The sequence below is a fragment of the Bos mutus genome, chromosome 5 (genome assembly GCF_027580195.1).
Source record: "Bos mutus isolate GX-2022 chromosome 5, NWIPB_WYAK_1.1, whole genome shotgun sequence".
NCBI classification, from domain to species: Eukaryota; Metazoa; Chordata; class Mammalia; order Artiodactyla; family Bovidae; genus Bos; species Bos mutus.
The window spans coordinates 4,394,749-4,411,915 of record NC_091621.1 but is presented as its reverse complement, the minus strand read 5'-3'; the positions used below and the strand labels follow the sequence as shown (position 1 = coordinate 4,411,915).

The following is a 17,167-nucleotide window of genomic DNA, read 5'->3' as shown; positions in this document are numbered from 1 at the left end:
TGATGGGCCCGTCTTCTAGGCTTCAGGTCACCATTTCCTTAACAGCTAAATCAAATGACTTCAGTCTATCTTAGATCCTGGGCAGATGTCTAGAGTTTTCCCTGTATCTCCAAGAGTTATCAGACTGTGTGTGTGTGAGAGTGTGCGTGTGTGAGTGTGTGTGTGTGTGAGTGTGTATGAGTGACAGTCCATACTAAGTCCTGTTCCCTCCGCTCTTTGACAACTCCTAACAACTGTCAGACCCTTCGGCAGCTCCCTCCCACCTGCCCCGTGCAACATCTGCTTTCCTTACCCTTCCTAACCCTTCACCAGCTCATTATTCTGGCGTTACTGACAGACCGGGGGTGAAGGGGGATATTTAAAGCACAGGGACAGGAAGAGTTGGAATTCAACAGCACGGTGGCATAGAACTGGGGTCACAGTGGGTCACCACTTATTGCGACTCATTATTAACATTAAAATCCCATTGAATTCCAGGGCTAGAGAGGTGTAATTTACTTTTCTCTCCCCCGACTTGGCATGTCTGGTTATCATCCAGTTTGGTATTTTCTAACTCCATAAGAGAGAGTTCCAGAGAAATGTGGTTAAACTGGTCCACATTCCCATGGAGTTGTAGGCAAAAGCCCCCAGCCCCGCCAACAGCAGAAAGGCTCTGGGACAGCTCCTAGAGCAAGGACAGGGGCTTAGAGCCAGAGGTCTGGGGTGGGAGGCGTGCCACAGAGAGTCCATCTAGGATGGCTTTCAAAGACTGGATTGCCCATGTGGGATGAACCCTGCAGGGTTAGTCCCGGCTGGGAACCTAGGTGCAGCCCTGCAGGCAGGCGTAGGAGGCCCAGTGCTTAGGTTATGATTTAAGACAACCTCCAACTCTTGCCCTTCCTCGGCCTCCATACCCATCATGGGCTGCCCTGTTTTTTCTTTTTTTTAATATTTTCTTGAACGTGCCACATGGCATGTGGAATCTTAGTTCCCCAACCAGGGATCGAAACTTGCATTGGAAGCTCGGAGTCTTAACCACTGGGCTGCCAGGCAAGTGTCCCTACAGATTGCCGTTTCTGCCCCCTGAGTGTCTATCTGTCCTCTCCTTGTGGAGAATTAGGTAGTTCCTCCTTCGTGTATGAAGCCCACTGCCAAGCCCTTCTGCACCTCCATTTACTCCCTCCACAGCTGTCAGTCCCTGAGGGGAGAGGAGCATGTCTGATGGACTGGGCCTCACTTAATATAGAAGGCCTGGGGCATCATAAGTGCTTACTGAGTGCTTATTGCTGCTAAGTCGCTTCAGTCGTGTCCGACTCTGTGCGACCCCATAGACGGCAGCCCACCAGGCTCCCCCGTCCCTGGGATTCTCCAGGCAATAACACTGGAGTGGGTTGCAATTTCCCTCTCCAAAGCATGAAAGTGAAAAGTGAAAGTGAAGTCGCTCAGTTGTGTCCGACTTCTAGTGACCCCATGGACTGCAGCCCACCAGGCTCCTCCATCCATGGGATTTTCTAGGCAAGAGTACTGGAGTGGGGTGAGTGCTTATTAAGTAATTGTTTTTAGCAAAGCAAAATACTGTACAGCCATGCTAGATTACAATCCATATCTATAATTTACTTTCAGCTTTTGGCACTCCAGGACCATTTTAACCATTTGAAGAGGTTCTTCCTTCTGATATTCCCTCCCCAATAGGATCTTTAGGTCCCTCCCTGATCTTCCCTTCTAAGCTTCCTAATGGGAAGCATATTTGTTTATTATGCATTCTTCAAGCATTTCCAATGTTTATTGTATATTCTTCCAGCATTTGATTTCTTTATGCAAACAAATATTCATATATATGTTCTTTTTTGCCATTTTCTCTTTTATTGCCACTTTCTTACACACAAAAAATAGCACACAGCAAAATACACTTTGCTGTGACGAGCTTTTTTTAGAAATCCTAGACTGTAAGAATGGAGAGAGCATTCTCATTCTTTTCTTGTTTTTAGTCTTCTTTTTCACAGCTGTGTAGTATTCCACTGTGATGTCATTTAGCTAACTAGATGAGCACTGGGCTGTTTTCTACACTTTTGCTGTTATAGCCAAGTTGCAGTGAATAACCTTGTGTCTGGTCATTTCCCATGTGTCCAGGGGTAGTGGCAGTATCTGTTCACAGATGTAGGACTGCTGGATAAAGGACATGTAGGATTTCAGTGATTCTGTTAAATGTCTTTTCATATTGGGGGAGGTCATCATTTTGCATTCTCCCTGCAAGATAGGAGTCATCTGTTTCCCACAGCTTCACACCAGAGTTTTGTGACCGTGGTTTGGATTTTTGCCCATCTGATAAGTGAGAAATGGCATTTTGGTGTACTGTTCATTTTCATTGAAATCGATTGTCTTTTCACATTTCAGGAACATTTGCATTTTCCACCACTCATGTATCTTGGTCTTTTCCTTTTTTTTTTTTTTTAATATTTATTTATTTAATTTTGGCTGTGCTGGGTCTGCATTACTGCACGGGCTTAGCTGTGGTGAGCAGGGGCCGCTCTCTAGTTGCAGTGCTCAGGCTTCTCACTGTGGTGGCTTCTCTTGTTGCCGAGCACAGGGTCTAGAACTTTCAGACTTCATTAGTTGCGGCTCCCAGGCTCTACAGGAGAGGCTCGAGAATTGTGGCCCACAGGGTTAGCTGTTCCATGCTATGTGGGATTTTCCCCCATCAGGGATCGAACCTGTGTCTCCTGCATTGGAGGGCAGATTCTTCAACACTGAGCCACCAGGGAAGTCCTCCTTTTGGTTTTATTGGAGCTCTTTCTAATAAAAGAGGAGGGAGGTGAGACTGTTGTCTGTGGTATGATTGCAAGTTTCCCAAGAGAGTACTTACGGTGTGGGTTTTTTTCCCCACTTAGAAACTTTAGATTTTCCTCATGTGGTAAAATTTCTCAAAATTTCCTCGTATGACTTTGGGCTTTGTATCAACATTAGAAAGGCTCTTTCCTGCTCCAAGATTATGAAGGAATTTACCCAGAGGAGGTGAAAGAAAGCAGGTGTGGGGCCCCCTCTGAGCAGTGCTGCCAACATCACAGTCTTGTTTGGGACTTAGCCCCATTCCCACGGGGAGAAGGGTTTGCTGCCAGGGGCTGATGCCCATTGCCAAAGGCCTGGTCCAGGCCCCCTGATCATCAGCTGGTGCTCTTTGGAGGGGCTGGAAGGGAAGTAGATAAGGGGGAACGAAATGTTTGGCAGCCCCATTTGTTCCCAACAGGTGAGGTCTGGCCAGGTGCAGCCTGATTAGTATAATGAAAGGAAATAGAATTAGAACTTTGAAGTGAAACTTGAGGCTTACATAAATTTGAACCTTTCCTGGGATTTGAAAAGAAGTAATTAATTTAGAAACGTTCTCCATCCATATTAAACGCTGCCACACCAGCTCTAGGCAAGAAATATTCTAAAATAGAGTTCCCAAATATTGTGAATTCAGCCAGCATAGAGGCAGAAGACAAATGATTAGGTAGGTAATATGTTCCCTAAAAGTCTTTAGTTCAGTTCTACAGGTTTGAAGGGAGAATGAGGCTCATAAGTGTTGGGGTTCAGGGAGGTTGGGGTGTCCTTTAGCCTGGGTCCCTCTCCTGGCTCCACTGTTAAACTGTATGACTTAAGGTAAAGCACTTCACTTCTCTGAGCCTCAGTTTCTTCCTCTGTAAAAGGGGATAATAGTCATAATTAAACCTAACATTGACTAAGCACTAAGAATGTATCAAGTATTTGATGTTTCACATTCATTAAATTATTCACTGTCTCAGGAAGCTATGAAAATTAAATGCAGTAATGTGAAGAGCTTTGCCCAGTACCTGGCATGTTATAAGACCCCAGTGAACATTCCATGATGAAAGTGAAAGTGTTATTTTCTCAGTTGTGTCCAACTCTGTGACTCCATGGACTGTAGCCTGCCAGCTCCCCTGCCCATGGAATTCTCCAGTAAAGAATACTGCATAGCTATTTCTCCAGGGGATCTTCATGACCCAAGGATCGAACCCATGTCTCCCACATTGCACACAGAATCTTTACTATTTGGGCCACCAGGGAAGCAGTACTGTTACTTTATATGCTTGCTGCAATCAGATGGGTAGACTCAGCTTTTGATTGTGGTATTATCTTAGCCATTTATTTGTTCCACAAATACCTTCCATGTGTAGGTATTGGAGATACCATGGTGATTGTGGTCTGTGCCCGCAGAGCTTACAAACCCCCAAGGCAGATGCACTGATCAGCATGTAGTGATCGCACCCCGTGACAAGAGCTTTACTAGGGACCAGCCAGGGTGCTATGGAGCCCAGGGGACAGAGTGGATAACTGTCCCAGCTGCAGGACTTGCCAAACCCAGGCCTGTGGGCAGGACAGGGCAGGGCGGGTGCACAACCTCTCTGGAGGAGTGACAACTGTAACTGTACCAGGGACCACTTAGTGCACACCTTGGGCCAGGAGTGGTTTAGTTAACTCTCACAATTAGTGCTTAGAATTGTTATTACCCCTACTTTACAAATAAGGAAACTAAGGCACCAAAAGTTTGTTTGAGGTCACACAGCCAGCAAGTGACGGAGCCAGGATCTGAGCCTGGGAATTTGACTGCCAAGTTAATATTAGGGCATAGATCCAGGAAGGGGAGTAGAGGTGCTCACCACTGGGAAATGGACCAGGATTCCCTGGACGGGGATATTAGGAATTAAAACTGCAAAGTGGGAGCAGAATGGAGGGGCAGAGAGAAGACCAGGCACTGGGCAGCATCTCAGTGGGAGGAATTTTAAGCCGATGTTGCTCTCTGGCTTTGGTAGGACGAGCGATGTGGGCCTGGAGGGTGGATGGCCCAGTGTGGGCCATGAATGGCTCCAGGAACCTTGTCGGCTTGGAATTCTGCCTTACAGGGTGCATCTTATTTGGTTTGAAGCATTTCTGCCTGTTAAAATGAAGAGGTACTTGGCAAGGCTAATTCCAAAAGTCTCTATCAACCACGGCTATGTTCATTTTTCTAAAACATGCTCACCTGTCCTCTTTGCCTAGCTGGCTCCTGCTGCTCCTTTGGATCCCAAGCCTGGGCTTATACCCCTACTTGGTGCTGCCATAGCTTCTTGGGTCTGCCTTCTCAGCTCTTGTCCAAGACTTACATTTTATTGGCTGACAGTTTGAGCTCAAGAGAGCCGAGACCATGTCTGTTTTTTCTCTCCCTTTTGCCCCTGGCATGGGGCTGGAACATACTCAATAAATATCTGATGAATGAGTACATTCTCCAGCACTTCTGGGGAATTAGGATTGAGAGCCATCAGATAAGAGGGTGATGCCTGAGTGTGACGCACACAGTCTTTGAGGAAAAGATGCTGGGAATGAAGTCGCCAGGGGTCTGGAGGGAAAGTGCCTGCAGAGGTTGGAGGCCTCTGTTTGATGACTGAGCCAAGGGTCCCTGTTGGCTCCAGGTAGACTAGTTCTGGTCTAAATGCTTTCAGTAGCCACCTCATGTCCATCATTGAGGGAAGTCCAGTCTCCATTCATGGGGTGCATGGCTTCCTACAAGTGTTTCAGTCAGTTCAGTGGCTCAGTCATGTCAGACTCTTTGCGACCCCATGGACTGCAGCACACCAGGGCTCCCTGTCCATCACCAACTCCCGGAGTTTACTCAAACTCATGTCCATCAAGTCGGTGATGCCTTCCAACCATCTCATCCTCTGTTGTCCCTTTCTCCTCCCTCCTTCAATCTTTCCCAGCATCAGGATCTTTTCAAATGATTCATTTCTTCGCATCAGGTGGCCAAAGTGTTTCAGCCTTATGCAAAGCTTGGTTTCCTTACTTATAAAAGAATATAAAACAACTTCTTAACACTGTTTGGAGGACCAAAATAAGATAGCAAATGAAAAGTGGTATACAGTGCCTGGTTTAAGTACTTAGCTGGTGAATGCTATCAGTATTTTTACAGTCCTCTTTTTAAATGTTTCTGGTATTTTTTTTAATCATAGTTTGTGATATTTAATCCTCAAACAATCTTTGTGACATCAGTTATGATTTTCATGTTTTAGGGGAGGGCCCTCCAACTTGGATGAGTCAAGTGACTGCTTAGGCTCTCACAGAGTTGAGGACAAAGTTGGAACTCAAACCCAGGTCTGCCTGCCCTCAAAGCCAATTCTCTTACCAGTGGTTGGTATTGGAAATGGGGCCTTAACAAAGTTTAGTCAGGGGAAAAAACCTGATACAACAGAGATAGGTAACCCCTGAATGGGCTTCCTAGATGGCTCAGTGGTAAAGAGTCCGCCTGCTACAGCACGAGACACAGGAGATGAGGGTTTGACCCATGTTTCAGGAAGATCCTCTGGAATAGGAAATGGCAACCCATTCCAGTATTCTTGCCTGGAAAATTCCATGGACAGAGAAGCCTGGTGGGCTACAATCCATGGGGTTGCAAAGAGTCAGACAGGACTGTGCAACTGAGCTTACATGCATCCCCTGAACAGGAAGCACTAGGGTATCATCCTGGTATGGGGAAATTTTCTGGCTCCAGACAATGGGCCACTTGCCTTTCCCTCCCCCATGCCTTTCTGCATTCTGCTTGCCCTCCCCCCCACCCCCCGGAGCACCCCCTCCCTCAGCATCCCCGTCTCAAAATCTGACCTGTCCCTGTAAGGGTGACTGAGAGAGACAGCGTACAAGTGTACAAGCACATACAAGGACGTGCTCTGTGACCCTCACTTACCTTAAGTTAGGTGTGTTGTGTGTGTGCACTTGGGTGTAAAAGAGAACACCGAAAAAAGACTGGCAGTAGATAGGATGAAGAGTTGACAATAGTGTGTCCTATTGAGAGGCACTTGGGTTTCCAGAGATTTCCGTTTTCCACGTATTTTCGAAATAAAAAAAAAAACAAACAAACATGTATTATTTTTGCAAACAGTAAACAAAGCTGTGTTTTAAATTCTGATCCTCTCTTCAAGGTCAGCTCAAACGCCACTTCCTCTTTGGAGCTGTGCTGTCCCCTGCTGTGCGTTTGCTGTGCAGGGTCCCTGTCAGTGCGCTTGTGTTTGCCCCCCGTAAATTTTCCCGAGCAGAGAGGCAGCCTCCCTTGCCTGCTTCCTGCAGTAGATTTCAGCTGAACAGAGACGCTCCAAGGCCTCAGAGCCAGAGCAGCCCAGGGCAGCCTTTGCCATGCAGCTCCTGCACTGACGTTTTCCAGCTCTTAGCTCTGAGTTCTACTCTCTGGTTGTGGATTCTCATTGTGGTGGCTTCTCTTATGGCAGAACATGGGCTCATGGACTCAGTAGTTGTGCACGGGCTCAGCTGCCCCAAGGCACATGGGATCTCAGTTCCCAGACCACAGATCAAACCAGCGTCCTCCTCATTGCAAGGCGACTCTGAACCACTGGACCACCAGGGAAGTCCCTGGGTTCCTTTCACTCAGTCTCCCCTAGTACCTTTCAAGACAGGCATTAGTATTATTACCGTGAGTTTAGAGACCAGAGATTGTCTTAAAGCTTGAAGGGGATTACCAGATGTCATAGCACTTGTCCAGCCCCCTTGCACCCCTTCACCTCTTGACCAGGACCTCAGCCACCTTGCTTCTCGGAAGGTGGCCTGATTTTTCAAGTCCCCATGGTTTTATCCCCTCACCTTCTCCACCCTACCCTTGACTTTATCTCACCTTCCTTGACATCTGTTCCCATCTCTGGCCCAGTCCAGGGTTCAGCTTACTTGTGGTTTCTCCTAGGAAGTCTCTCTTGATTGGCCCTGCTTTTTCATGCCATCTGGGTTGGTGATATGCTCTCTGCCTACCCACATCACAGCATTTATCACTTCTTATTGAACCTGATTTCTCTCGCTACTGTTTGTTTGTCTCTTTCCCCAACCAGACTCTAGGACAAGAGCTTAATTTCTTTATCCTCAGTGTCTAGTTGGCATACATTAGATATATAATGAATTTTTGTTGAATTAATTAATAGGATCCCTTCAATAGCCCTTTAAAATGACTAGGTTTACAAGTGAATAAAAAATAAAGCCCAGAGGTTGAGGCGTTTTTCTCAATCATGGCCAGTAAGGTTTTGAGTTGATTTTAGAATATAGATCTTTTGTGACCCACGTTGATTGATGTGCTGAAATTTTAAAAAGCAGAGAAAAAAAGCTACCCACTCCAGTGTTCTTGGGCTTCCCTGGTGGCTCAGCTGGTAAAGAATCCGCCTGCAATGCGGGAGACCTGGGTTCAATCCCTGGGTTGGGAAGATCCCCTGGAGAAGGGAAAGGCTACCCACTCCAGTATGCTGGCCTGGAGAATTCCATGGACTGTATAGTTCATGGGGCCGTAAAGAATCAGACACAACTGAGTAACTTTCACTTTCAGAGAAAAAAATCCTGCCAATTCTAGGGGAAACAAAAATGTAAATCACGAGTCAGCACAAGCTGGACAGAGATATACTTAGGATGTTTATATATTTTTCCTTATTTAAAAAATGCAGTTGCTGTTGTTTTTTAACACAGCCTTCCTTTCAATTATTTACTTAGTGTAATTCTTAGGAGTTGAGTTGTGGGGCCAAGTGACTGAATATTTTAGATAGCTGTCAATATCACTGCAAAATTACTTACCAAACTATTGTACCAGTTACCACTACCTTCAGAGAAGTGTGACACTGTCAATTTGACCGTTTGCACCCTAGCTTTGGGGATTATTATTTTTAAAATTTTTGTTGTTTTCAGAGATATAAAGTTGTGCCTCACTGTTTTCTTTTTATTTCTTTGTGAACAGTTGAGGTTGAGTATTGCTCTTTGCATCTATTTACCTACGTTCTTATGAGACTCATATGTTTATGTTCCTTTTTGTGCTATTTTTTTAAGATTGTTGAAGACATTTGTGGAAGGCAGACTCAACTATTTAATTAAGTGCCAATGGGAGGCACTGGCTGGAGGGAACACAAAGATGACTAAGATACCATTCTGCTTTCTTCTTTTTTAAATTGAGATGTGATTGACATACAAAACACTATATAAAGTTCCAGATGTATAATATAATAATTCGATACTTGTATATATTACAAAATGATGACCCCAGTAATCCAGTTAACATCCATCATCATACATAGTTACAGAATTTATTTTTCTTGTGATGAGAACTTTTAGGATTTACTCTCTTAGCAATGTTCAGAGAGTACTGTTAATTATAGTCACCATGCTGTATGTGACATTCCCACAACTTATTTATTTTATAACTGAAAGTATATACCTCTTGACTCCTTTCACCAATTTCCCCCATCCCCTACCACAACCCATGGCAACCACCAGTCTATATCTGTTCTCTTTATTTATAAGTTTTTTGTTGTTCCACATATAAGTGAAATCATATGATATTTGTCTTTTCTCTGACTTATTTCACTTAGTGTAATGCCCTCAAGGTCCATCATTATTGTTGCAAATTGCAAGATCTCATTCTTTTTATGGCTGAATAATATTCATGTATATATATATGTGTAAACTATTTTCTTTATCCATTCATCTGTGAGTGGACGCTTAGGTTGTTTCCATATCTTAGCTATTGTAAATAGTGCTGCAATAGACGTGGGATGCAGATATCTCTTCTTACTAGTGTTTTCATTTTCTTCAAATAAATACCCAGAATTGCTAGATCATGTGGTAGTTATATTTTGAATTTTTTGATGAACCTGCATACCGTTTTCGATAGTGGCTGCAGCAATTTACAGTCCTACCAACAGTGCATGAGGATTCTCTTTTCTCCACATCCTCACCAGCACTTGTTATTTCTTGTCTTTTTGATAACAGTCATCCTAAAAAATGTGAGGTGATCTCTCACTGTGGTTTTAATTTTCATTTCCCTGATGATTAATGATGTTGAGCATCTTTTCAAGTACCTATTGACCACGTATATATCTCTTGGAAAAAACGTCTATTCAGATCTTCTGCCCATTTTTGAATCAGATTGTTTAGGGGTTGTTGAGTTCTCTATATATTCTGAATATTAACTCCTTGTCAGACATATGATTTGCAAATATTTTCTCGCATTCGGTAGGCTGCCTATTTTGTTGTTGCTGTTTCTTCTCTTTGCTGTGCAGAAGATTTTTAGTTTGATGTAATCTCACTTGTCTATTTTTGCTTTTGTTGCCTTTCCTTTGGTATCAAATCCAAAAAACACCATTGCCAAGTCCTATGTCAAGATGCTTATTGCCTATGTTTTCTTCTAGGACATTTATAGTTTTAGATTTTACATTCAAGCCTTTGGTTGATTTTGAGTTAATTTTTTTATATGGTGTAAGACAGTGGTCCAGTTTAATTCTTTTGCATATTGCTATCCAGTTTCCCCAACACCATTTATTGAAGAGATTGTCCTTTTGCCATTGTGTGTTCTTGGCTCCTTTGTCACAAATTATTGACTGTGCATGTGAGTTTATTTCAGCCTCTGTTCTGTTCCATTTATCTGTGTCTGTTTTTATGCCAGTGTTCTACTGTTTTGATCACTATAACTTTGTAATTTAGTTTGAAATCAGGCATCCTTGCCCTCTTAAGTGGGATCTTCTTAAGCAAGATACTCAAGTCAGAGAGATGAATGTGGATATGTGTAGAAATAATAGTGTTGTACAGTTCGGATGGTTTTGGAGGCAGGGAAGTGAATAACCAATGAAAAGAGGTTTTATTAACACAGAAAATTGTATTATCTCACCAAACAAAGATGCAGGGATTTTTAGGGTCGGTTAATGAGAGGCATGGGGTCGCAAAGTGTCAGACACGACTGAGCAACTGAACTGAACTGAACTGAATGAGAGGCACAGCATGATATTCAGAATCCCCAGGTTTTTCCCCTTTTCCTCTCTGACTTCCTTGGCATTGAATTTGTCCTCAGACTGCTCTTTTCCCAGTTGAAAGTTTGCTACCTCACTCCAGTTATCATGTCCACTCACAGCCACGTTCAAAAGTAGGTCAGACCAGGGTATCTCTTCTGTTTCTTTCCCTCCCTCCCTCCCTTCCCCTTTCTCCCTCTTTTCTCCTTTCATTTCTTTTCTTTCCTTTCGTCCTTCCTCCATTCCTCCCTTTCTTCCTTTTTCCCTCTCTCTCTCTCCCTCTTTTTTTCAAAAGCAGACACCCCCCCCCCCACCACAGTTTTGGAGACCAGAAATTTGAAATCAAGGCCCTTTTTCCTTTTTGTTAGGAAAAAAAAAAAAATTCCCAAAAGTTCCACAGGGCTTCTTCTTAATCTGATAGTCCAGATCACCATGTCACACGCCCCACCTAATCTACCAGTGTGTTAGAGGATATAAAATTACCATGATAGATTTAAGTTAACCAACATTCATGTCTCTAGGATTTGGAGGAGTGCAGTCATACTATTCAGTGATGGAGATAGCTCTTCATACTGTAATGTATTATATCAAATAAAAATACAAATTGATATAAGATTTTTCTGTAAAAGTCAGTTTCTCCTTTTTTTCTTGTTAAAGTGTGATAAATCTCTTATGTTGAAAAAGCAAAAATGCCATTGCTCTCAAAGCATCAACATTTGAGGACAGTGTAGTCTTTTGAAACTTGGGAGAGCTGAAACACCCATTGGTTTCCTACTGAAGTTCACTCCTTTTTCTTTTAACAGATGAGGAAAAAGAAAATAACAGAGCATCCAAGCCCCACTCCACTCCTGCTACTCTGCAATGGTAAGTTCCATTCTGAACAAGTTTTCTCTTGATGCAAAGCTCATATAACTGGTCTTCTTGCCAATAGCACAGCATATCAGTTGGAATGTCATAGTAACTTGACACCCAATAGCCCGTATGCAATCAGTTTAATTTGCAGGTGTGTAAAAAGTACTCAACTTAGATATAGCCTGGAGATTTAAATTTTCACGTTTATTTTATTTGGGAGTAGACTTATTTTCCCCACATCAAAACACTGACAAGGACTGGATTCCACATGGCTGTTATTGACTTGAATAGAATCTATTATTTTAATAAATAATGTTGCAGCCAATTATAAAGGCATAGGTCTGTTCTCCCTTACCAATGACCCCTCAATAAATTAATAATTAATTGCAACTATACTACAATTGGCTTCCTTGGTGACTCAGAGAGTAAAGAATCTGCCTGCAGTGCAGGAGACACAGGTTCAATCCCTGGGTTGGGAAGATCCCCGGGAGGAGGAAATGGCAACCAACTCCAGTATTCTTGCCTGGGAAATCCCATGGACAGAGGAATTTGGTGGGCTACAGTCCATAGGGTTATGAAAGAGCTGGACATGACTGAGTGACTAACACTTCATACTATAATTATTTTTTGATTAATAACATGAATACAAATTATCTACTTGAATGGCTCTCCCTTTACTGTTTGGAATTCCTGGACTTGATATAACAGTTAATGATGTGGTTTAAGTGTTTGCATTCATGTTTGATACATACAGGTAAATTCCCCTCTAAGAGCTTGACTTACAAATTATGTTCTGGCTTTGAACACCAAGGCTACAGGAATACCTGACACTCACCCCTCAGAGGATTTTGTCAGTTAAGGGCTATTACTGCTTCTAGCAGTGCAGTCCACAAAGGCAAAGGAAGTAAGGAATAAAGGGGAAGGAGAGAGAAAGGGATGAATCTACTGTGTGCCAGGCTACATGTTAGGCACTTTGTACAAGTGTCTCATTTCATTCTTACAATTCTGTCAAGTTGGTGTTGTTATGCCCATTTTACAGATGAGGAAAAGAAAGCTTAGGCAGTTAAATCGTTTATCCAAAAATACACACAGCCATGAAGTGGCAAAGGCAGGAACCTGGCTGGATCACTTTAACTGCAAAGTCTTTGCTTCAGAAAAAGGGAAGAGAAAAATCAGGAAAGATGGAGAGGCCAGATCAGAAAAGGAAGCAGATGGGTTTTAATGAGCAAATCATATTAGATTCTTTTGACAAATCCACCTACAGGTGAGAGGAAAACAATGTTGGGAGAAAGCATTCAGGAATGCAACTCAATCTTCTCCAACAAGAGTCTCAATAGTCAGCTTGTTTTGCTTCAAGGATAGCAAAGGTTGTTTTCAAGAGCTCCATTTCCAGTCTTTTGGCTTGTTTCCTTCAATTTGTCCCTACATTCCTTTTCTTGCTGCATTTGCTGCTTTTTTGCTTTATTTAAAACTCTACTTTACTACTCTCTTCAAATCTCTCCCTATGCCCTTCTGCCCAAATTATGGCCACACAAATTCTCACAATGCCAGTACATCGAGTGAAGGATCAACATAAAAGACTTGGGGAGTGAGAGTTTCTAGAAATGCTAGAAATCAGCAGACACTCTTGGTTTAATCATCTGAACACATTGTACATTTCAGAGTGAAGAATTTGAAAGGGACCAGAAGAAAATCACCTTGTTCACATCTGTTTTTCTGTGATCTTCTGACATTTGCCTGGCAACAGAGAGGCTGTCGATAGTGTAATCTCTTACATCAGATTGCATGCATGTGTATTACGTTGCTTCAGTCATGTCCAACTCTTTGCAGCACTATGGACTGCAGCCCACCAGGCTCCTCTGTCTGTGGGATTCTCCAGGCATGAATACTGTAGTGGGTTGCCATGCCCTTCTCCAGGGGATCTTCCTAACCCAGGGATCAAACCCTCATCTTTTACATATCCTTCATTAGCAGGGGGTTCTTTACCACTAGCACCACCTGGGAAGACTGCCAGGAATTAACTCCCAGCTGTGCTTTTCTGTGTGACCTTGGGCAAGGTCCTTCACCTTTCTGTGCCTCAGTCTACTCACCTGTAAAATGGGGATGGCAGTAGTATTTTCCTCATAATGTAGTCACAAAGAGTATGTACAGAGGGCTTGAACAGTGTCTGGAGAAGAGTGGGTGCTAGATAAAGCTTAGCAACTGTGGATCACTCAGCAGACATCTTCCTTCTGAGTCCCACAAGGACATCCTGAAATAGGGCTTCTCTCCTTCCTGATATACTCATAGTCAGTTCTCCCACTGCACCTAAGTCTATACAAAATATTTATTTTTCTAAATAAAAGGTCCCATATGTCATTCCAGAAGAAATTTCATCTTCCAATTCACAAAGCCAGGCAGTGGATTTGTTTTTATGAAAAAAAAAAAAAAATCTGTTTTCAGAGCCAAATTAGGTGTGAAAATTTGTAAAATTTAGTCTTATTATTATCAAGAGGCATCAAGTTGTTCAAACCTCAAATTTTCCTCCAATCCCCTTTATTTTTTAAGATAGAATTTCAGTCATTAACTAAGTTAAGAAATATTAGCACCTACTGTTTGCTGGCCCCTATTCTAGGCTCTGAGAATGCAGTGGTGGATAAGACAGACCAAGAATAGGGGCTGATGAAAGAAAAATTTGGATAACAATTTATAAATAAACAAGGAATATATTAGATAGAGATAAGCACAGAGTGAAGAATTAGAATTGGCTGAGATGATAGTATCTCAGAGGCCATTTTAGGTTAACTAGTGAGGGAAAGCTTCCTTGAAGTGGTGACATCTAAGTGGACATTTATGTGACAAGAAGTCCTCATGACACCACAGTAGTGTTAAAATCAGGGAAACGTTCTCAGTAGAGGGGACAGTGTGGGTCAGGCTCTCCCAGAGGCAGACCCTGAGCAGAACAATGTGTGCAGGTGGTTTATTAGGTGGGTGCCCAGTATTGATACCACAAGGGTGTAAGGAGGGTTATCGGGCTGCAAGGGGGCTACGGCAATGGCTTTGGTGATCCCACAGGGAGTTCTAAGCTGGGGTGGCCCATCAGAGATAAGCCCTTCAGAGACTAACTGAGGCGATGGATCTGGGCCTTTATTCCTGCACCTCACTCATCACAGCAGGCAGGCAGCCCCCAGGAACAGGGCTAAATTTGGGCGAGGCAGTTCCCTTCCAGTCCTGCTGAGGACGACTCCCCAGGTAAGCTTCAGCCTCAGCAGTCAATCTCTCGACAGTGGGGAAGGACGTCTCAGTCCTGAAAGGTAACCTCGGCATGCGCGGATGCACCACTGCCTGTTCACTCTCTCCAGGGTGGAGTAGGCGGAGCTTGTTCAGGGAGCTGCAGAAAGTGGTCTGTGTTATGGGAGCTTAGCCAGTACGGAAGACAGTGACACTGATGAGACGGGATAAGGAGGCAGGGAGGCTGTAAACAGCAGGGAAGAAGAAGCAAGGACATTTCTCTAAACTTAGGGACAGCTGTTGTTCAGTGGCTAAGTTGTGTCCAACTCTTTGCGATCCCATGGACTGCAGCACGCCAGGCTTTCCTGTCCTTCACCATCTCCCAGAGCTTGCTCAAACTCATGTCCATCGAGTCGGTGATGCCATCCAACCATCTTATCCTCTGTCGTCGCCTTCTCCTCCTGCCTTCAGTCTTTCCCAGCATCAGGGTCTTCTCCAATGAGTTGGCTCTTCACATCAGGTGGCCAAACTACTGGAGTTTCAGCTTCAGCATCAGTCATGCCAATGAATATTCAGGATTGATTCCTTTAGGATTGACTGGTTTGATCTCCTTGCTATTCAAGGGACTCTCAAGAGTCTTTTCCAATAACACAGTTCAAAAGCATCAATTCTTCAGCACTCAGCCTTCTTTATGGTCCAACTCTCACATCTGTACATGACTACTGGAAAAACAATAGCTTTGACTATTTGGACATTTGTCAGCAAAGTGATGTCTCTGCTTTTTAATATGCTGTCTAGGTTGCTCATAGCTTTTCTTCCAAGGAGCAAGTGTTTTTTAATTTCATGGCTGCAGTCACCATCCACAGTGACTTTGGAGCCCAAGAAACTAAAGTCTGTCACTGTTTGCATTGTTTCCCCACCTATTTGCCATGAAGTGATGGGACAGTCATGCTCAAAACCATGGTGGAGGATGTGTGACCTCTTACATCGAGTTCCACATGAGTATATTATTTTAGACTAGAGTTTCAGTATAAAACTTTGTCTCTCAGAAGGAACTGAAGACACCCTCCATTTACAAGGGAAAATGGCATAATTTATACTATGTCCCCTTTCTGCTCTGGCTGCCAAGAAGTCCAGAGCTAAATCTGGTGTTTCTATACTTTTCCACCTCTTTCCTTTGTCTAATTTTCTTCTCATTTTTCTTATTTTGTTAGGTTTTTAGAAGAGGGCAGGATGCAAATAAATTCAACAAATACTCATTTACATTTGAATTTTAAATTCTTTACACAAAATGTATTTCCTTATTGAAAAACAAAAACATTACAGATAAGGTTAAAGTCCTTTCTTCATGTAGTTCCTTCCCTTGTCCTCCAAAGCAACGCTGTTACCAGTGAGAAATATGCGTGTGTGTGGATGTTTGTGCATACATGCATACACGTGTGTGTATGTGTGTGTGTGTGTGTGTACTGTCCCTTACCTATGCATTTACCTGCATATGTATTGATAGGATGGACTTTCCTGGCGGTTCAGATGATAAAGAATCTGCCTCCAATGCAGGAGATCCAGGTTCAATCCCCAGGGTCAGGAAGATCCCCTGGAGGAGAGTATGGCAACCCACTCCAGTATTTTTGCCTGGGAAATCCCACGGACAGAGGAGCCTGGTGGGCTACAGTCCATGCAGTCACAAAGAGTCTGACATGACTGAGCAACTAACACACATGTACTGATAGAAGTTTCTGAACTGTGTGTTTTATTTAGTATTTTCTCCTTTATAAAAGAATGAAGATATATAACAACAAAAATATAGTTAGTTCCACAACCTGTCACACTGTCTTGATGCACAGTTGCTTTCTTCCTCAGCTTGCTTTTCTTCCACATATCCTCAAGCTATAGCCAGATTAGTCCACAAAGAACAACCTCATTTTAATCACTGTGCAGTATTTCATGTAAGACCGAGGCAGAATTCCTTTCACCATTTCCCTCTTTATTTAAAAAAAATTATTTATTTGGCTGCATGGGGTCTTAGTTGAGGCAAGCAGTTTCTTCCCACAGATTCTTCTGTTGCAGCTCAGGCTTAATTGCCCTGGGGCATGTGGGATCTTAGTTCCCTGACCAGGGATCAAACAGACACCCACTGCACTGAAAGGCAGCCTTAACCACTGGGCCACCAGTGAAGTCCTGACATTTCCCTCTTGACATGCATTTAGCTGTGTCCAGATCTCATCTTCATCATTACATGCAGAGCCCCAAAGAACATCTTCATACGTCCCCTCACACACCTGGTGAAGTATTTCTTCTGCATGGGTATCAGGCAGTGGAAGTGCTGGATGCACAGA

General features: G+C 43.3%; 1 protein-coding gene across 1 annotated transcript in view; it reads left to right on the top strand.

Annotated features, from left to right (window-relative positions):
* RFX4 (regulatory factor X4) overlaps positions 1 to 17,167 on the top strand; it is a 153,652-nt gene that overhangs the window by 15,433 nt on the left and 121,052 nt on the right. Inside the window, exon 3 of the mRNA XM_005893685.3 lies at positions 11,573 to 11,633. Within this exon, the coding sequence (XP_005893747.1) occupies positions 11,573 to 11,633 (61 nt within the window). The remainder of the gene's footprint in view (positions 1 to 11,572; positions 11,634 to 17,167) is intronic.